This window comes from Eumetopias jubatus, unplaced genomic scaffold, assembly GCF_037043125.1.
Source record: "Eumetopias jubatus isolate StellerSeaLion01/CBP00866 unplaced genomic scaffold, mEumJub1_p1.0 scaffold_10, whole genome shotgun sequence".
NCBI lineage: Eukaryota > Metazoa > Chordata > Mammalia > Carnivora > Otariidae > Eumetopias > Eumetopias jubatus.
The window spans coordinates 99,246,113-99,269,052 of record NW_028274816.1 but is presented as its reverse complement, the minus strand read 5'-3'; the positions used below and the strand labels follow the sequence as shown (position 1 = coordinate 99,269,052).

Sequence of the window (22,940 nt, the reverse complement as noted above, 5' to 3'; positions counted from 1 at the left end):
TTCATGGATTAGAAGAAAATATTGTTAAAATGGCACTATGCCCCGAATTGAACGACGGTTTCAGCACACTCCCTATCAAAATCGCAGCTGACTTCTTTCCAGAAATTGGCAAGTTAATTCTAAAAATCATACATCAAATCAAAGGACCCAGAATAGCCAAAACAATCTTGATAAAGAAGAACAAAGTGGGAAGACTCATGTGTCCTGGTTTCAAAACCCAATTCAAAGCTATAGTAATCATAGTGTGATACTGGCATAAGAATAGACACATAGGGGCGCCTGAGTGGCTCAGTCGTTAAGTGTCTGCCTTCGGCTCAGGTCATGATCCCAAGGTCCTGGGATCGAGCCCCGCATTGGGCTCCCTGCTTGGCGGGAGGCCTGCTTCTCCCTCTCCCACTCCCCAAGCTTGTGTTCCCTCTCTCACTGTGTCTCTCTGTCAAATAAATAAATAAAATCTTTAAAAGAAAAAAAGAACAGACATATAAATCGATGGAACAGAACCGACTGTCCAGGAATAAATACTCACATTTATGTTCTATTAATTTTCAACAAGGATGCCAAAACAATTCAGTGTGGGAAGACTGGTCTTTTCAAATGGTGCTGGGACAACTGTATATCCACATACAAAATAATGTAGTTGGATTCTTACACTTCATACCATATATAAAAATTAACTCGAAATGGACCAACTACCTAAATGGAAGAGCTCAAGGTATAAAACTAGGAATCTTTCTGACCTTGGATTAGGCAACAGCTTCTTAGACATGACACCAAAAGTACAAATAACCAAAGGAAAAATAAATAAATTGGACTTTATAAAAAACAGACTTTTATGCTTCAAAGGACATTATCACAAAAGTGAAAGACAACTCACAGAATGGGAGAAAACATTTACAAATCATATGTCGGATAAAAGTCTAGTATTCAGAATATCCAGAATATAGAGAACTCTAACAACTCAATAAAAAGAAAAATAATCAAATTTTTAAATTGGCGAAGGATTTGAAGAGATGGTTCTCCGAAGAAAATACACAAATGGCCAATAAGCACATGAAAAGACGCTCGATGTCTTAAGTCATTAGACAAGTACAAATCAAGGCTATAATGAGATATTACTTTACACTCACTAAGATGGCTACAACCAAACAAACAGACAATGATAAGTGGTAGCAAGATTATGGAGAAACTGGAACCTTCATACATTGGTGGAAACATAAAATGGTGTAGTCACTTGTGGAAAACAGTTTGGCAGTTCCTCAAAAGGGTTAAACACAGAGTTACCACATCACCCAGCAATTCCACTTCTAGGAATGTACCCAAGAGAATTAAAAACCTATGTCCACACAAAACCTTGTATATGAATACTCAGCAGCATTATCGATAATAGTCAAAAAGTGGAAACAATCCAAATATCTAATAACTGAGGAATGAACAAAATGTGATGTATGTATACAAGGGAATATTATTCAGCCTTAAAAAGGAATGAAGTACTGAGACATGCTACATGGATAAACCTCGAAGCTAACATGCTGGGTGAAAGAAGCTAGACACACATTTCTACGAAATGTCCAGAAGGGGCAAATCTACAGGGACAGAAGGTAAATTAGTTGTTGCCAGGGCCTGGGAGGAAGGGAGAATGGGGAGTCACAGGTGATGGGTATGGTATTTCTTTGTGGGGCTGATGGAAATACCTTGGCATTAGTGCTGACTATTGTCTGTCAAAGTATACCATTGGACTGTATATTTTATAATGTTGCATATTATATTATGTGGATTCTATGTCCATTTAAAAAAAAAGAACCATATTCTGATAAATAGAGCACCAGTTGTCAGAAGACCAAATGTGTTGGTAGGTGGAGAAAAGGGGAGTAAAGGCTCAGACTCTTCCACAACGGAGGTCGGAGGGTGCCAATGCTGAGGCTGGGAGCCATGCTTTTTCTGGGCAGGGGTGGGGGTTGGGAGGCAGCGGGGGGTGGGGGGGTGGGGGGGTGGGGGGGTGGGGGGTAGGGGGTGGGAAGAACCATGCATTTTTGTTCTTGCCTTGGAAACTCCCCTATTCTTCTTATTCTAGCCCATTCGTCTAGATTTTTTTCAGTACCATTAACATGTTGGATTTGTAACACTAGTTAATATTGAATAAGATAATGTTATAAAGAGGAAGAATGTGAGTGTCACACGTCTGGTTAAGCACAGTTCCTCAACTTTGAGGCTTTGGATGTCCTTTGCTTTGAAAAAAAAATTGGCATTAAAATCTATAAGCTCATTGGTGGGCTCTGTGCAAGTGAGTTCCTCCACCTGTGCATGTTTCTCTGTTTTCCAAAATGACTATAATGCGTTATGTAGCCGAAACCATTTAGCAATTAGTTATCCTTCCCCCCCAAATTATCTCAGTTCTCTAACCCTCCACTCTTTCCTGGGTGCTCACCCATGGCCTTGTATCCATCAGCTCAGTGTTTCCTCTTAACCAGACCGCCCTTGTCCTACTGAGATTAACATCCTGCGTTTATCCCTAGTGAAACCAAAATATAGGGCCACTCTAAATTATCCTATTTCCTCCTCCTGTCTTTAGTGCTGTCTTTCCTTCATGAAAGCTGTGCCTGGGGGAAGGACAGAATGAGAAGTGACCCAACAGTTTACATATGGGGGACTCCACAGTAACTGTTTTTCTACAAACCACAAAACGAATGGTTTTAGAGGCACTGAGGACATCACACTAGAGACCATTTCCCTTTCAGTTCAATTCCCTCATTTTACAGATAAAAAGTGTGCTGACTCCTAGTCCATCAGCTTTTTGATATTCACGGACTTAATCTTTATAGGAGTAAAACATAACAACAGTTATGAGGCTTCAAAGGCTGTCTCATAATCAAAGTTGAAGGAATATTGTTCTAAATGATTTTTAAAAATATGCCTTATTTGAAGAGGAAAACTCAAGTATTTTTGCAAAAGCCTTTTGCTGTAGAACAACGGGACAGATTAAAGGTAGCTCACAAAATATATTTTCCTGTTATTTTTTTTCCTCCAAATTCGTCTATACAGGTCCAGACGGATGGGCTATGTTTCCTTTCTATTAACTGAGGAGACAGAGAAGAACTGAGGACTGAAGCATGTCATCACTGTCCTGAATGTACTGAAATCCTAACAGCCTTAGCTGAAAACATGTCCAAAGCAGGCAGTGAAAATAAATTTAAAATAGGACCAACTCCAAACTATCTATGCTAGAATCCGAAGGCAGGCAGGGAAAACTGGCTCCTTGGAGGAAGGCAGTCCAAGAAATAAGCAGAGTGACCTAGAACCTGTTCCAGTATGTTTGAAGTACTTGGGGATGGAGTAACCCCTTTCCTTTATTCATCTACATAGGTCCATGAGCCACGAGAACATGACCCCCCCTGTGAAGCTCCTCAATACAAGACATCTAACTTCATGACGTAAGTCCTTTCTCGGGGCGGGGTGGGGGAGGGCGAAGTCTAAAGAATCTGAAATGGTGGGCCTATATTTTAATCAAAGTTCTGAGAATAGCTTTGAAGAAGAGTTCCTGGCAGTGAGGAACAGCAAAAGAAGCAGGGGCCCCTGGAATCAGGAAGACCTAGGTTTGAATTCTGGCTGTCACATCCTGGTGAAGTGACTGGAGTAACAAACATCTCTGAGTCTCACTTAGCACCATTTACCTCATAAGGCAATCTGAGGATTAAATGAAAGAGCATGTGCAAAGCACCTCACATAAGGCTGGGCACAGAGTAGGTGCCTAGTAATAATGATGCTACATTTGCACTGGGCAGTGAGCAGAAAATCTGGGGATGCCCAGAGGTGGCATGGCCAGGAGCTCCAGAAGCATGGGACTGCCATAGGGAAAAGGAGCTCTCTGCTCTAAAGGTCCTATTCCAGTTAGAAACCAACTCCAAGAGACAACGCACAAAACGCCAAAGAGTCATCATTCAGCTCCTACTCCAAGGGAATGAGGAGCTGCCTTACTTGCAAAGCTCCTAGGCGGCTCTGCCACTTATGAACAGTGTGAACCTAGTCAAGTGACCCAATGTCTCTGAGTTTCAATTTCCTCGTCCCCAAAGTGGGGATAACGATATCCACATTGCAAGAGCTGTTGGAAACATGAAAATAAGATATAGTGTGAGAGAGCATGTATTGAGCATTTCCCATGAGCCAGGCACTATCTGAGAGTGTTGGGCACACTATCTTGCTTGTACAATACGTAAAGGTCCCTAGCCTACTGCCTGGAACACAGTAAGTGCCTACTAGAGGTAGGTAATAAAGAAATGTTATGGGGCAGAGGAAGAACTACTCTGCTTCCAAGAGAAAGAAGATATGTTGTTAGGTACGTGGGAAGAATAAGATGCGGCTGGGAGAAGGAAAGTATAGTAGTTGCTGGGTAGGACTATGTCAAACCTTTTGAACTATTACAAATAGAAAATAATAAAACAGCCACCCGAAGTTCCCTCAAAGGACAGACCTGAGTTATTATTTTCATCCTGAACGTTTATGCCTTTCTGAATCGGAGAAGAAGCTGCCAGGATTTCCAGTACATAGCAAAAAGTGATGACGATACCCTGCAGTGTATAAACTTGTGTGTGCACACAGCCGTCTAAAGGAAACCGATACTGGATGACGGGGGAGCATTAGGGTGTCTCTGTGACTGCAGCTCGATTTGCCTTCACAGTGTGGCCACAACTACCTCAATGGTATTCTCAATAGTGGGGTAAATAATTCAGTAGGGGTAAGGCTTAGATTTTCCTCATTCTCTCTTAGTGCTTATGTTCTTGGCACAAGACTGATGCACCACAGACAAGCCGGCATGCGGATGTGATCTACGTGGATAAGGTAGAGGCCTCTACATTGTAGAGTCCTTCAGTTTCTAAAATCATGGAGCTTGTACTGTTAGAACCAATGAAGTGTGACTAAAAGAATTTTAAAAAATAAGCCATCAGACACTGAAAAACAAACTGAGGGTTCTAGAGGGGAGGGGGGTAGGGGGATGGGTTAGCCTGGTGATGGGTATTGAGGAGGGCACGTTCTGCATGGAGCACTGGGTGTTAGGAACAAACAATGAATCATGGAACACTGCACCAAAAACTAATGATGTAATATATGGTGATTAACATAACAATAAAAATTAAAAAAAACTAATGATGTAATGTATGGTGATTAACATAACAATAAAAAATTAAAAAAATAAAATAAAACTAATGATGTAATATATGGTGATTAACATAACAATAAAAAATTAAAAAAAAGAAAAAAAATCTTAAAAAAAAAAAATAAGCCATCAGTCTGGACCTGTGTAGGTGAATGAAGGAGAAGCACTTTAAAGTCAGAAAAAAAAAAATATACTTAACATTTAGGATTATCAACCACTGCTGGTTTTCCATAATATATTTCATTCCTGATTTCATCTGAAAGAGATACGATTATTACTACCATTCAAAAAGTGGTAGCTTATTGAAACAAAATGAAACAGAAACCCCCGAAAGTGGTACCTTATTAATAAGTTCTTGGAATGTCTTTGAGGTGGGTTTCAGATTTTTGTTTTGCCAGCACACCAGAGAACAGGCTCATTGGGTTTCTCCACCAAGAGGTATAACGTCTCAAACTCACCACCTTTACCAAGCACGCTATAACACCAAGAGTCTCTTACGAGAGTCTGAATTTCATTATAGTTAGGTGGGCAACATAGGAAAAAATCGGGTGGAATCAGGTGATAAAAATTCATGGATTCACTGAAAAACATTCACCGAATGCCATGCCCACTCAAAATAGACTTTACCACACTGCTAACTAGTTCACTCTGTGTTTATCAATAACTTAGAGGCTTCACTCAAGAAACTTCCTGAGTTATAATTACCTGAAACCCAGGGGTAAATAAAGGATCTTGGGGGGCCTGAACCTCATCTACTTTGGGAAATCCTCTCTATTAAAAGCATGCAAAATTATGAATACAAAAAATTGCTAGGACCCCCTCCCAAGACCTTGGAAGGGGCCTGTGTAAATGAGGAGCCCTGAAGCGTAAGTTTGAGATAAATCTACCTCAGCTGGGGCCTCTAAGTTTCACAGACTAAGTTAATGCCAGAGAAAATATCGCTTCAACTTATAGAAACCAACTCCAAGAGACATAGATTATATGTCACATAGGTAATAACATGACCTAATTCAAGGGGTAGCATCTTCCCTTGGCAACTTGCCTTTGAAAAGAGATGCAATAAAGTCTATATCTCACTATGGCAAACATTTCCTGAAGCGGACTAGCTTTGTCTATTAGAAAAATGTGGCTCCAAACAAAGGAGCCTCGCCCCCAATACACACTTACTATATTGTGATTTCTTTCAGAAGGAACCGTGAATTCGTTTCAGTAGAGCAGCTCTATTCAAACCATGTGACATGTGTACGAATTTATTTTCAACGCCAGCTAGCTCTGGTTCTTTAATTACCTTTTTCTGTCATTTAAGATGCACGCAGAAACTCAACACAAACAAGTTGTTGCCTCATCCATTACGAATCTTTCCTATCCTGCAACCCGTTGCCTACTTTGTCACCCCCCCACCTTGTGACCCTGCTGTACAGATGCCCGCATGACTCCCGTGTGCTTTTCCCTCAACACCCATCTTCCTCCTCTGGTATGAAAGTTTCTTGGGGGCAGTCTTCTTTGCACCCCCAGTATTTAGTACAGCGTCGACACGTGGTGGGCATGGCACTCGGTGAATGTTTTTCAGTGAATCCACGAATTTTTATCACCTGATTCCACCCGATGTTTTCCTATGTTGCCCACCTAACTATAATGAAATTCAGACTCTCGTAAGAGACTCTTGGTGTTATAGCGTGCTTAGTAAAGGTGGTGAGTTTGAGACGTTATACCTCTTGGTGGAGAAACCCAATGAGCCTGTTCTCTGCTGTGCTGGCAAAACAAAAAACTGACCCTGAGGACTCCTTCCACGAGTGAGGCATCAGCAAATTGAGAGGAGAGAGGAGGCTGCTACAGATGGACGTCGGCGGCAACAGTTACTCAGCTCCAGACACACCCTCAACACCTTCATCCATTCTACAATAAACGGTGTGAAATTGTATTTCTGAACCACGAGACAGGTAAGATAGTCTTTTCCAAAGTCAGGTTTAGAGGAAGATCTTCACCTTGTGTCTAAACTGCCCCTCAGGCCATTGAACATACCCACTATGACTTGATATGTCATAGAGAAATCACGGAATTTTCCAGCTGAAAGGGAGTAACAGGCTTCTTACTGAAGAACAGTCAGGAAAGAAAGCATATGAAATTAGGCTACAGCAATGTATGTTCTTTATGAACATTTTCCCACACTACAACTTAACATAAACGCATCGTTTTCCGTACCTCAAAGGTTCCTACTGCCCCCGGATAGTTTACTTCAGAGGTATATACTTTTTGCTCTGGGTGACTGGGGAGAGAAGTGCCTTGTGGTAAGTTTTCAGGAGTTCTTTCTGCTTTACCATTTAAAAGAAGCTGATGGATGAGGACGGACCCACACTTTTGCTCCCTGGACAACTCCGTGCTAAACTTAGTTCTTCGAAGCTTTATTTTGCATGTCTTCAAGCAGTTAGGAACTTTGCACATGAGCAGGAATCAAAGTTAAATTCAGAAGTGGAATTTCAAGGACCATGCACCTACTGGAGAAGCATCATTGTCATGGAGTCCCAAGATAATGCTGATTTGGCTGTTATTTGCTTGGGGTCTTTTATTGCCCACACCAAAGCTGAGTACTAGAGAAAGCGGAGTGTGCCATTTATGAGACAGACAAGTCTCTTGGCCTCTTTGTACCTTAGTTTCCTCATCTGAAGAAATGAATAGATTTTAAGACATACTTTTCAGAGTTCATACTAGGCTTATTACACCCACTGAACCAATAACTGTATGGTGTTTTTACACATAGTTTTTTTTTTTTACATGTATTCATTTTCTATTTCACTTACAACTTGTGTAAAAACTGCATTCCATGCCAGGCCTGAAATGTTCCAAAGCTCAGTTCTGTGAGTAAATTGCAACCAAGATTTCTAAAAAAAAAAAAAAAAGACACAAGCAAAAGAAGAACAAAAGATATTCTTTCAGAACATTTATCCTTTGGCAGTGATTCCAATTTACATATGATGAAACATAACCTCAATACTCTCTCCATACACTGAAGAAATCTCACTATGGAAGATAGTTTTTAAAAAAATTTTGCATGAAAGATTTATACTTTCATGTTTATACCTGTGGTGCATTAGATACAAATCAGTAAATGTTCAATAAATACTTGTGTTAAGTAATCTTTATTTCTCTAGAAAAATGTTTCACAACAACGGTACTAGTGACATCTATGGTTGGATCGTCTTTGTTAGGAGGGGCGGTCCTGTGCACTGGGGGTTGTTTAGCAGCATCTCAGGCCTCTGCCCACTAGATGCCGTAGCTCATCTACAGTCTGACGACCATAAATGTTTCCAGACACTGCCAAATGTCACCCGGGTGCAAAATCACCCCGGTTGAGAACCACTGCTCTAGAATGATTCAGTCTGATCTGTATACAATTCTCACACTAATCTTTGCTACAGGCAAAAAAGATTTGCTACATTAATTTTAGTAGCTTTCTACTAATAAAATTTCAATCATATTTCAAAATGATTCTAACAAAGAGGCTTACAATTAAGTTCAACAAAAATTCCAAGTATAATGAAATTATATTTGTAACTTACATAAACTGCAAAAAAGGTAGCGGTTCAAATGCACGTCTTTCAATAGACTGTATTTTATTGCAGGATAAATCTCTAGGAAAAGTAAAAGGAAAATATTGCCTCAATTATCTATTAGATATCTAATTAGTAGGATGACAGTATTGAATAAGTAGCTTTTGCCTACACTCTGAATCTCAGGAATTGTTTCTTGAACCTTCCAGAGCCCCTAACTCTACTTACCCTCTCCTCACCTCTCTTAAGAGAGTCTCACCTTCAAGATCTTCATAAATAAAATCCACAACTATAGATCTTGATAGATCTTGGAAGTAACCTCTCCTGAGAGCAGAAGAATTGATTAGAGGATCTTTTGTGGTCTCATCAATTTCTAGATTATGAGGTCAAGGTTTTTATCTCCACATACAATTATAATTTCTTTTTTCAAAAGGTTTATTTATTTATTTATTTCAGAGAAAGAGAGCGAGCGAGCGAGCGAGAGAGCACAAGTAGGAGGGGCAGAGGGAGAGGGAGAGGGAATCCCAAGCAGACCCCGCACTGAGCACAGAGCCCAATGCGGGGCTCCATTTCAGGACCCTGAGATCATGACCTGAGCTGAAACCAAGAGTCAGATGCTCAACCAGTTGTGCCACCCAGGTGCCCCTTATTTTATATTTTTTTAAAAGATTTTATTTTTCTCAAGTAATCTCTATACCCAATGTGGGTTTCAAACCTACAACCCCGAGATCCAGAGTCACTTGCTCTACCAACTGAGCCAGCCAGGCACACCTTAACCATCATTTTAAACACCTATTTTTAATATTGGTATAAGAATTCCCACACTGAAATCCTTAATCTGTTCTCTTGGTAACTTAATATGTATTGATAATTGATAATACTGCTTACATAATTTACCTGCTTAGTTAAATATTTAATATTTAAATATTTATTTTAGCTTAAATTATTAAAAAATTCTGGGTTAATGGCATTCAAATTAATCTAAGTGTTCTATATTTTCTTGTCCTGTAGGTGATAATTTGAGGTTACCTTTAATTCCTCTCATTTTATTAAACCAACTTTTAGAAACCTTTTCTGTAAAAGCCAGATAGTAAATATTTTGGGCTTTGCAGGCCACATGCCATTTCTGTTGCATATTCTTCTCTTTCTCTTCTTTTCTCTTTTATAGCCCTTTAAGAATGTAAAAATCATTCTTCACTCATAGGCTGTATAAAGACAGACCATGGGTGGGATTTGATCCATGAGCCGTAAACTAAATATAAATGTAAGCAGATGGTATATGAACACTTAGGAAACAAGGTTCCTATGGGTGTCCATAATTGCTCAGACCTCATTACCTCTTTCGCTCTGTAGGGTCTTTTTCTGTCTATATCTGGTATATAAAATTAAAAAAACTGAAAATGCATAGAAGATATTTAATGCTAGAGATGGGCTGGGGCCCTACAGACTTACAGAACTGTAGAATTTTATTGTTAGAAGAAATTGTCGCAATTATCTAATTTGAACCCCATATTTGTTTTATAGATAACTAAAAAGTCATAATAAATGATTAATTAACTTACAAATACTGGAGTGATAGTAGGCCTTCAAATGAGTCCTTATGTAATTCGGTCAAATAATTTTCCCTGAGAATTCTGAAAAATGAAAAGGTTATTTTTGCATCAAAATGCAAAATAACTACAACTATTTACTACCTAGGACTAACTTCCATATGGGAGAGGAAACCTGGGTAATGGTGCCCCCTAAATACACTAATTCTTATTTAATTTAGGAGTACTGATCTCTGCTGTGTTTCCATTCAAATCCTTCTTTTCATGTACTCCTTGTGTCCATCTCTCTCCATCTCTCTCCCCCCCCCCGCCCCACACACATACTCCTATCCACTCTTTGCACCAAAATGCATATTTAAAGCCTACTCTCTGGATCACAAAGTCTCTGCTAGAACCCAGCTCTCGGTGCCAACAACCCTGGCAGAACTGCCATTTCCTCCTCTCTCTTCCCAAATTCTATTCGGAAGCCCCATATACAACTATAGCAGTGTGGCAGAGAAAGCCATTGGTTTTTTTTCTCCCCGACTAAAAAATATTCTTGAGAACTAAAAAAATGTTCATTAATAAATGTTCAGTTTAGTAATTATCAAGCAAATACTCATGTAACACTATTCATGTCAAAAAGCCCTGCCTGCATCCTAGAAGCCCCCAGTGTGCCCCTTCCAATCACAACCCTCTCTCTGATTCCCCAGAAGTAACCACTATCCTGACTTTAATAATAATTTCCTTGCTTTTTGGGTTTTTTTATTTTTTTCAAGATTTATTAATTTGAAAGAGAGAGGGAGGGGGAGAGGGAGAGGGAGAGAGAGAGAATCTCTAGCAGACTCCCCACAGAGTGTAGAGCCCCATCCCACGACCCTGAGATCATGACCTGAGCCCAAGTCAAGAGCTGGGTGCTTAACCAACTGAGCCACCCAGGCCCCCCCAATTTCCTCGCTTTTTAAATGTAGTTTTACCTAACACATGGCAGCTGTAAACAACATAATTTAGTTTTGCCTCTTCTTGAACTCTATATAAATGGAATCATATTTTATGTATTATTTTCTATGATGCTTCTTTCATTCAACGTTATCTTATAAATTCATTATATTGTTGCATGTAGCTGAGGTTGATTCATTTCAATGCCTAGTATTGCATGTCTTGCTACATGTGGCTACCGAATACTTGGGAGTAGCTAGTGTGACGGAGGAGCTGAATTTTTAATTTAGTTAATTTCAATTATTTTAAAATTTAAATTAAAAAACTGATACTCAACAGTTATTAGAAAATGTTTAAATATGTTTGCAAGGATGTGAGGTTAGCTTTTCAACTGTAAATTTTATGAAATCTAAATACAGTCAAGTATCTCTGATAAAAAAATTAGTAACCAAATTGAGATTTCAAAGAGGCAGTATGGGAAAAAGAACCTAAACTCTCTCATTAACAATTTTTATACTGAGTACATGTAGAAATGATAATATTTTGGATATTTTGGAGACAGTTTAAATGTAGACTATCTTATTAATAATGTATCTAATGATTACACGTTGAAATGATAATATTTTGGAGATAAGAGCTAAACAAAATATATTAACATTTAGGTCATCTCTTTTTACTTTTAATTTTTAAGTGGCCACCAGAAAATTTGAGATGACTTGTGTGGCTTACGTTATATTTCAAATGAATAGTATTCCATTTTATGATGATACCACACTTTATTTATTCATTCTACTGTTGGTGGATACTAGAGTTTTCTAGTTTTTAGTTATTACAAACAGTCCTGCTTTGAACATTCTTGTACTTGTGCCTAAGTTTCTCTAGGATTTAATAGGGGTACAAAATTATTTTCCTAAGAGGTTGTGCTATTTCAGGTTGGCAGATGGAAATATGCCAAGTCTCTACCCTCCCAACCTCCACCAAAATCCCTAAGAATGATAGAAAAGATAAATTTAAAAATCCACAGCCTTAGCTCAAAGCCACGGGAGTAGCTTCACAAACACTCCCCTCCTAAGAAATGCCCTGGAGCGACGACAGGGTGGTTAGCTGGGGTCGTGCAGGAGGGCAAGCGGTGGCCCGGCAACCCCGCACCCTTCCTCCTTGGACCAGGCAACAAAGGGTGTCTTCCTCCAGCCTGGAGCAGTTGGTGTTAGGAAAGGGCAGGGTCCCAGAACCCTGAAGGCAGGGAAGGAAGGCCCTCTCTGACTTGCCACTAGAAGTCACCTCCCACCTCTTCCTTAATTCTTAGGGGAATCCACCACAGAAAAACAAGCCCCAGCAGCTCATTCCACCTCTTCCCTAGTGCCAGAAAACAGAAGCGGTAGAATCTCAACTACAAAGATAAATTGCACTCAGCAATGACCAAACAGTATGAGAAAGCCAACTCCACTAAGGACAGAAAATAAAAACAAACATAAGAGCTCAAAGCCAATGAATCAAAGTTAACGGGGAAAGCCCAAGGGGAGTTTAGAATAGCATAATTAATATCCTCAGACAGGTGTAAACAGTACATCAACTCAAGATTATATGAATGAAAAGTGTTATCATTAATAAAAAACTCAGTCTATGAGCAGCAGAAATTGTAGTTGAATAATTAGAAAACAGAGCTCTGGCTTCTTATCAGTACTTGAAATTATATCTATTTATTATATTTACATATTTGTTTTTATATTATATATTTGTAAACCCCTCGAGAACTGGGATATTTGGTCAATTTTATTCTTGAGCCTCTATCCCAGGCATGTAAAAACAGTTCCTAGCACATAGTAGAGGCTCCATAAATATTTGTTGAATGAGTAAGTGACAGGTATCAATATGCAAACATACTACCTTTATTTAAAACAAATTATCCATTTATTATCACTGATGAGGATAAGTACAACTTAATAATAAATAATAATGTCTTTATAATAATAATAAATTATAATAATTTATAATAATAATAAATGTCTTTCTCCAGCCCCACCCCTTAATTTGTGACTCAATCTCAATCTTTTGAGACAAGACCCTTCTGAGAATTTCATAAAAGCTATGGACCTTTTCCCTAGAAAACTGCACCTTCTTGAATATGTGCAACGGTGTGCACGTGATTTCAATTTGGGAATCATCCCTTCAGGGCACAGGTCTGTGAGGAGAATGGATTGAGTTCGGAGGAGGGCCAAACTTGGATGGATAATAAAATGATATATCACATATTGGTTGTAGATATCTCAAAATATCATTTATTCTCATCACTACCTTGAAGTTTTAATTGTTATTGTACCTACCACTGTATCTTGTTATTTAACGTGTTAACAGAAGCAGGTTTATTGCTATATCACTAACCTTTTTTTAAAAAATATTTTGAAAACTGTATTTCAATATAATTTCCTTTTACTATATATTTTAAATTATTATACATTTAAAAACATTATCCCAAGAACACAGGCTTCTGCAGATCATCACATAGATATATAGAAAAAAAAGGTTAAAAATCCTGCCCCAGGGGACCAGTGATCCATAGTTAGGAACCTCTGCCTCAAGCTGAATTAGAAATCTGCAAATCTTACTGGATTCATGTTCTAGTATACAAACTCCCAAACACATGCTTTTGAAAAATTAATTTTTAAATTTCTATTTATTTTCTAAAAATATGTTTTATATATATGTATTCACATGGCTCAAAATTCAAAAGGTATATAGTACACAATTCAAAGTTTTTCTGCTACTCCTGTCCCTCAGCCTACCCATCGCCCTCCACTCCCTAAAGAAAAGTAATGTTATTTATTTCTTGGGCCAAATTACTTTCAGTTTCCTTACAAGTATGGGAAATAAAATCTCCAAGTCAGACACTATCATGGGGAAATACAAATTATAAATACTATCTAAGAAATTCATAAAATAAAAGAAAATTTGCTTGGTTCTAGCATTTCTCCCTTACCGATAAGATATCAGACGAAGGGTGGGGGATCTACTTTAGTGGGATCATAATTCCTATGTTTAGATTACTATGACTACTTAAGTGATTCGATAAGATGAAACAACATTAGAATAATTGGGATCCCAGAAGAAGAAGAGAGAGAGAGAGGGGCAGAAGGTATATTGGAGCAAATTATAGCAGAGAACTTCCCTAATGTGAGGAAGGAAACAGGCATCAAAATCCAGGAGGCACAGAGAACCCCTCTCAAAATCAATCAAAATAGGTCAACACCCCGACATCTAATAGTAAAACTTACGAGTCTCAGAGACAAAGAGAAAATCCTGAAAGCAGCTCGGCAGAAGAGATATGTAACCTACAATGGTAAAAATATTAGATTGGCAAGAGACCTATCCACAGAGACCTGGCAGGCCAGAAAGGACTGGCAAGATATCTTCAGAGCACTAAACGAGAAAAATATGCAGCCAAGAATACTATATCCAGCTAGGCTGTCATTGAAAATAGAAGGAGAGATAAAAAGCTTCCAGAACAAACAAAAACTAAAGGAATTTGCAAACATGAAACCAGCCCTCCAAGAAATATTGAAAGGGGTCCTCTAAGCAAAGAGAGAGCCTAAAAGCAGCAAAGATCAGAAAGGAACACAGACAACATTCAGTAACAGTCACCTTACAGGCAATACAATGGCACTAAATTCATACCTTTCAATAGTTACCCTGAATGTAAATGGGCTCAATGCCCCAAACAAAAGACACAGGCTATCAGATTGGATTAAAAAACAAGACCCATCCATATGCTGTCTGCAAGAGACTCATTTTAGACCCAAAGACACCCCCAGATTGAAAGTGAGGGGGTGGAAAACCATTTACCATGCTAATGGACACCAAAAGAAAGCTGGGGTAGCAATCCTTATATCAGACAAACTGGATTTTAAAACAAAGACTGTAATAAGAGATGAGGAAGGACACTATATCCTACTTAAAGGGTCTATCCAACAAGAAGATCTAACAGTTGTAAATATCTATGCCCCGAACATGGGAGCGGCCAATTATATAAGGCAATTAATAACAAAAGCAAAGAAACACATTGACAACAACACCAATAATAGTGGGAGACTTTAACACCCCCCTGACTGAAATGGACAGATCCTCTAAGCAAAAGATCAACAAGGAAATAAAGACTTTAAATGACACACTGGACCAAATGGACTTCACACACATATTCAGAACATTCCACCCCAAAGCAACGGAATACACATTCTTCTCGAGTGCCCATGGAACATTCTCCAGAATTGATCACATCCTAGGTCACAAATCAGGTCTCAAACGGTACCAAAAGATTGGGATCATTCCCTGCATATTTTCAGACCACAATGCTTTGAAACTAGAACTCAATCACAAGAGGAAAGTCGGAAAGAACTCAAATACATGGAGGCTAAAGAGCATCCTACTGAAGAATGAATGGGTCAACCAGGAAATTAAAGAAGAATTAAAAAAATTCATGGAAACCAATGAAAATGAAAACACAACTGTCCAAAATCTTTGGGATACAGCAAAGGCAGTCCTGAGAGGAAAGTGTATAGCAATACAAGCCTTTCTCAAGAAACAAGAAAGGTCTCAAATACACAATCTAACCCTACACCTAAAGGAGCTGGAGAAAGAACAGCAAATAAAGCCTAAACCCAGCAGGAGAAGAGAAATCATAAAGATCAGAGCAGAAATCAATGAAATAGAAACCAAAAGAACAGTAGAACAGATCAACGAAACTAGGAGCTGGTTCTTTGAAAGAATTAACAAGATTGATAAACCCCTGGCCAGACTGATCCAAAAGAAAAGAGAAATGACCCAAATCCACAAAATCATGAATGAAAGAGGAGAGATCACAACCAACACCAAAGAAATACAAACAATTATAAGAACATATTATGAGCAACTCTATGCCAGCAAATTAGATAACCTGGAAGAAATGGGTGCATTCCTAGAGATGTATCAACTACCAAAACTGAACCAGGAAGAAATAGAAAACCTGAACAGACCTATAACCACTAAGGAAATTGAAGCAGTCATCAAAAATCTCCCAACAAACAAAAGCCCAGGGCCAGATGGCTTCCCAGGGGAATTCTATCAGACATTTAAAGAAGAATTAATACCTATTCTCCTGAAACTGTTCCAAAAAATAGAAATGGAAGGAAAACTTCCAAATTCATTTTATGAGGCCACCATTACCTTGATCCCAAAACCAGACAAAGATCCCATCAAAAAGGAGAATTACAGACCAATATCCTTGATGAACATGGATGCAAAAATTCTCACCAAAATACTAGCCAATAGGATCCAACAGTACATTAAAAGGATTATTCACCACGACCAAGCGCGATTTATCCCTGGGCTGCAAGGCTGGTTCAACATCCGCAAATCAATCAACGTGATACAATACATTAACAAAAGAAAGAACAAGAATCATATGATCCTCTCAATAGATGCAGAAAAAGCATTTGACAAAGTACAGCATCCTTTCTTGATCAAAACTCTTCAGAGTATAGGGATAGAGGGTACATACCTCAATATCATAAAAGCTATCTACGAAAAACCTACAGCGAATATCATTCTCAATGGGGAAAAGCTGAGAGCTTTTCCCCTAAGGTCAGGAACGCGGCAGGGATGTCCACTCTCACCACTGCTATTCAACATAGTATTAGAAGTCCTAGCCACAGCAATCAGACAACAAAAAGAAATCAAAGGCATCCAAATCGGCAAAGAGGAAGTCAAACTCTCACTCTTTGCAGATGATATGATACTGTATGTGGAAAACCCAAAAGACTCCACCCCAAAACTGCTAGAACTCATACAGGAATTCAGTAAAGTAGCAGGCTATAAAATCAATGCACAGAAATCAGTGGCATTCCTATACACCAACAACAAGACAGAAGAGAAGACAAATCAAGGAGTCAATCCCATTCACAATTGCACCCAAAACCGTAAGATACCTAGGAATAAATTTAACCAAAGAGGCAAAGGATCTGTACTCAGAAAACTATAAAATACTCAGGAAAGAAATTGAAGAAGACACAAAGAAATGGAAAAACGTTCCATGCTCATGGATTGGAAGAACCAACATTGTGAAGATGTCAATGCTACCTAGAGCAATCTACACATTCAATGCAATCCCCATCAAAATACCATCCACTTTTTTCAAAGAAATGGAACAAATGATCCTAAAATTTGTATGGAACCAGAAGAGACCCCGAATAGCCAGAGGAATATTGAAAAAGAAAAGCAAAGCTGGCGGCATCATAATTCCGGACTTCCAGCTCTATTACAAAGCTGTCATCATCAAGACAGTATGGTACTGGCACAAAAACAGACACATAGATCAATGGAACAGAATCGAGAGCCCAGAAATGGACCCTCAACTCTATGGTCAACTTATCTTTGACAAAGCAGGAAAGAATGTCCAGTGGAAAAAAGAAAGTCTCTTCAACAAATGGTGTTGGGAAAATTGGACAGCCACATGCAGAAGAATGAAACTGGACCATTTCCTTACACCACACACAAAAACAGACTCCAAATGGTTGAAAGACCTAAACGTGAGACAGGAGTCCATCCAAATCCTAAAGGAGAACACAGGTAGCAACCTCTTCGACCTCAGCCGCAGCAACTTCTTCCTAGAAACATCACCAAAGGCACAGGAAGCCAGGGCAAAAATGAACTATTGGGATTTCATCAAGATAAAAAGCTTTTGCACAGCAAAAGAAACAGTCCACAAAACCAAAAGACAACCGACAGAATGGGAGAAAATATTTGCAAATGACATATCAGATAAAGGGCTAGTATCCAAAACCTATAAAGAACTTATCAAACTCAACACCCAAAGAACAAATAATCCAATCAAGAAATGGGCAGAAAACATGAACAGACATTTTTCCAAAGAAGACATCCAAATGGCCAACAGGCACATGAAAAAGGGCTCAACATCGCTCGGCATCAGGGAAATCCAAATCAAAACCTCAATGAGATACCACTTCACACCCGTCAGAATGGCTAAAATTAACAAGTCAGGGAACGACAGATGTTGGCGGGGATGTGGAGAAAGGGGAACCCTCCTACACTGTTGGTGGGAATGCAAGCTGGTGCAACCCCTCTGGAAAACAGTATGGAGGTTCCTCAAACAGTTGAAATTAGAGCTACCATTCGATCCAGCAATTGCACTACTGGGTATTTACCCCAAAGATACAAATGTAGGGACCCGAAGGGGTACGTGCACCCCAATGTTTATAGCAGCAATGTCCACAATAGCCAAACTGTGGAAAGAGCCAAGATGTCCATCGACAGATGAATGGCTAAAGAAGATGTGGTATATATACACAATGGAATATTATGCAGCCATCAAAAGGAATGAGATCTTGCCATTTGCAACGACGTGGATGGAACTGGAGGGTGTTATGCTGAGTGAAATAAGTCAATCGGAGAAAGACATGTATCATATGACCTCACTGATATGAGGAATTCTTAATCTCAGGAACAAACTGAGGGTTGCTGGAGTGGTGGGGGGTGGGAGGGATGGGGTGGCTGGGTGATGGACATTGGGGAAGATATGTGCTACGGTGAGTGCTGTGAATTGTGTAAGACTGTTGAATCACAGATCTGTACTTCTGAAACAAATAACGCAACATATTTTAAGAAAAAAGAAAAAGAAGAAGATAGCAGGAGAGGAAGAATGAAGGGGAGTAAGTCAGAGGGGGAGACGAACCAGGAGAGATGATGGACTCTGAAAAACAAACTGTGGTTTCTGGAGGGGAGGAGGGTGGGGGGATGGGTTAGCCTGGTGATGGGTATTGAGGAGGGCACATTCTGCATGGAGCACTGGGTGTTATGAACAAACAATGAGTCATGGAACACTACACCAAAACAAATTATGTAATATATGGTGATTAACATAATAAAAACAATTTAAAAAAAAAGATTACTATGACTACTATGTCTTTTATTACTAATTCAGGAGTCATTTATGACTTATCTACTCAAGTTGAACTAATGATACGATACACAAGCTGTCATGAAAAATGCCAGTTAATTGCTTTGAGTGTAATGTTTTTTTCCAAAATCATTTGTGTCTACATTGACTTTTTCTACAAATCAATTAAAAAAAGATAACAAAAAGTTGGCAAAGGACAAAAAATTCAGATAAGAAATACAAATGTTCAGTAAACAAAGAGAGATATTTAAATTTACAAGTAATCAGAAAGCTTCAAATTCAGATGAGACCCCTTTTATTCACCCATCAGATCAGCCAAGAAATGGAGAATATCCAGTGGCGGAGGGGTGTGAGGATGTGAATGCTGTCATGGTCTATGCGTTGGAGTGTAAGTCGGCACAGCTTTTTTGAGGGCAATTAAAATTGGACATCTACCTAGTCTTCATCCCAACAATTCCATTTCTAGATCTCTATTCCACAGAAATCCTTGCCCGTGTACACAGAGATGCATGGATGAGGTGGTTCACTGCAGCAATGCGTGTGACAAGAAAACCGGACACAGTCTAAACATCCATCAATAGGGGAATTATTAAATTGTAATACATTCATACTACGGAATATTACGCAGGAGTTTACATGAATGGGGTAACTCCCTATGTACTAGAAGAAAAGAAATCTAAGACCTACCATGAAGCAAAAGAATCGAGTTGTAGGATGTTACCACTTACGTAAAAAAAAGAGAAAGAAAGAAAGAAAGAAAGAAAGAAAGAAAGAAAGAAAGAAAATGACACAACAAACCTATTTTGTTGTCTATACATATGTATGTAGACAAATGCATGGAAAAAGGTCTGGAAGGACATATATGAAATCCAGAGTAGTGGCTATCTCAGCGGTGGGGGATCAGAACACAAGGAGGATGTTCACTCTATAGCTATATTCTTTCATTTTTATATATTGAGAATATAATCATGTATTCCTTGTCTAATGGAACAGAAGTTTAGATTGACTCTAATTTTAAAGAGAGCCTGCCAAATTTAACTTTTAAAATAAACACTGAATTACAATCGATAGAGGTTGAATTGCGATATGGAGGGGGAAATACCTTTCCTCAGAGCTACTGACTTCCAAATTCTGGACCAAGAAGGATCTTAGAATGCAGTTAAGTTTTTTGTATTTGTCTTTGGAGAGAATATACTCACAGTTTCTCAGCCCAACGGTATGCCTTCCATATATTTTCATCAATGTAAGAAATAGAATTTCCTTCGAAATTTCTGTAAAGAAACACAGTTCAGATCCTTGAATAGGTAGGAAAAGAATGAACAGAGTAAGTAAAAGAAGCATTGGGAACCTTGTGGGGAATATTCAAATGCAGAAAATACCAGCATTCTAATTTCCACAGCTATCGGCATCCCAGTTTGCGCAATTAAGGAAGAGATGATGTGGGGCTGCTGGCGCAAACAAGGTATCTCCCTAGAACCTGAACTTCCTATCTTGGACAGATATTGCCAGTTAATTACTTTGACTATAAGTGTTTTTTCCAAAATCACTGATGTGTCCAAAATGGCTCCTTCGTAAATCAGTGAGAAAATAATAATTCGACAGAAACATGGCAAAAACGTATCACTATAGGCAAACAAAGGTAAAGAAACCCTAAGCCAGGCATCACCAAAGCTTTGGCTCAGTGCCCTCTGTTGAAACCTCTTCAGCTGTTCGGATAAAGGAAGTTAGAAATTAGAGGAACTAATATGGAGAGATTTCTTAGACGTACTACATAAGGAAAAGCAGCAAATCACTGAGCAAGGAATAGAAGTATTACCTCATTAGGGGAAAAATTGCAAAGGAAAGCGATGGGAAGGAAGGACTCACACTGAAATGGTAACAGGAGTTATCTTACAGGTGGTAGGGAGGGTGGGGTGGGATTTTTACATTTTATCCTATATGCTTGTGCCATTTAGAAACAAACAAACAAACAAACAAACAAACAAAACCCCAGTGAGAGTGTATCCACGAATTGCATGTGTTTAAAAGAAGCCATGAAATGCCGGAGACTCCGTTTCATCCACTAACTCTATGTATTTTTACCTTTAGCTTTCCTCAGCAACAACTTACCTATTCAGTTTATAGACACATTTTTTTCTAGGGGAGTCAGAAAAGAAGGCAAAACAGGTAACCATCTGCCCATCTGCCTAGTGGCCATTTCCAGGAACCAGAAACCTTCTGGTTGCTTTATGTTCCCTGAGAAAAGATGCCTAAAGCTGAACTTAGCTCCCTCAAGCTGGCTCTCCTTCCCAACTGCTGTGTTTCCACCTGTTCTTCCGCCATTGTACTGCTCATCCAGGACAAAAACTTCGAGAGTCATGTTTCATTTTTCTCTTTTCTGGACACACCCTACCCGCTACTCTCATCAGTTACTCAGTCTTGTTGCTTCTTCCTTTGCGGTGCTCTCAGGATTTTCTTTCTACTCCTATCACAGCCACTCTGATCCGGCCCCTTGTCATTTTACTCCCAGCTTTTGCTAGAGCATTCTATCTGGTCTCCCTAGATCAAGCTTTCCTCTCTAGATCGCTCTACATCGGGAATCAAAAACAATCCTCTTGAAGAATGAAGGGGAGTAAGTCAGAGGGGGAGACGAACCAGGAGAGACGATGGACTCTGAAAAACAAACTGAGGTTTCTAGAGGGGAGGAGGGTAGGGGGATGGGGTAGCCTGGTGATGGGTATTAAAGAGGGCACATTCTGCATGGAACACTGGGTGTTATGAACAAACAATGAATCATGGAGCACTACACCAAAACAAATTATGTAATATATGGTGATTAACATAACAATAAAAAAATTAAAAAAAAAACAATCCTCTTGTTTTAATGATATGTATCTCTTGTGGGAAAACTTTCAGTGACTCTCTGTATCTCAGAGTGTAACTTTCAAACCCCTCTAGATGATAGTCAAGGGTTTTCACAGTCCTATCTTTCACAGCGTCCTAACCTAATTCTTAATTCCTGATCGGTCTTGCAGCCGGTCTTGCAGACTTTGCCTAGACTATACTCCCTATTTTTGCTCTATTTAACAAATCATAGCCACTCTTTAAGTCTCAGCTAAAGTTTTAGCTTATCCATGCAGCTCTCCCTCACCTCCACACTCTACTGATTACAGATTTAGCTTATCCCTGCAGTTCTCCCTCACCTCCACGCTCTACCGATTACAGATTCTGGTGAATTACAGCACCTATGGTCTGTACTTAATCATAGGTCACCTCCCTTTCTATGCCTGTTTCCTTTCTTCCCACCTATCATTTCACGTTCTAAAGACAATGTCATACTCTCATGGATCCCACAATACTGAGTCCTGGGCTGGGCACAAAATAGGTGCTATATATAGAAGGCCAGGGGACAAAGATGAGTTCTGAACATGACTGAGGAGTCAAATAATAAGAGATAACACTCATACGTATGCTAGGCACCAATATAAGTGCTTTACCTGTATTAACTCATCTAAATCTCACAATAAGCCCAAGAGATGGTAACTATCATAATTCGCATTTTACGGAAAAGGAAATTGAATCAAAAGCTATTAAGTGACAGACCTCGGTTCAAACCCAGGTGGTCTAGTTCCAGAATCTCTACTCTTAACCACTTTGTTGTATCACCTCCAATGAGATGGAGAGAAGGACATGTTGCTATAAAGAGGATGGAGCAAATATGGGAGAGTAGAGGTTAAGGAATGAAATGATGGGGATAAAAAACTGGATAAGAAAAAGGAATAAGGACAATTGCAAGTAAAAGATTGGAGAAGGGGGAATAATAGCAAAAAGCAAAACAAAGATAAGGGACA

General features: G+C 39.1%; 1 protein-coding gene across 1 annotated transcript in view; it reads right to left on the bottom strand.

Annotated features, from left to right (window-relative positions):
• The window catches only part of LOC148163406 (leucine-rich repeat-containing protein 37A2-like), a 50,516-nt gene that overhangs the window by 22,676 nt on the left and 4,900 nt on the right, over positions 1–22,940 (bottom strand). The window contains exon 5 of the mRNA XM_088027069.1: positions 20,310–20,381. Coding sequence (XP_087883195.1) covers positions 20,310–20,381 — 72 coding nt within the window. The remainder of the gene's footprint in view (positions 1–20,309; positions 20,382–22,940) is intronic.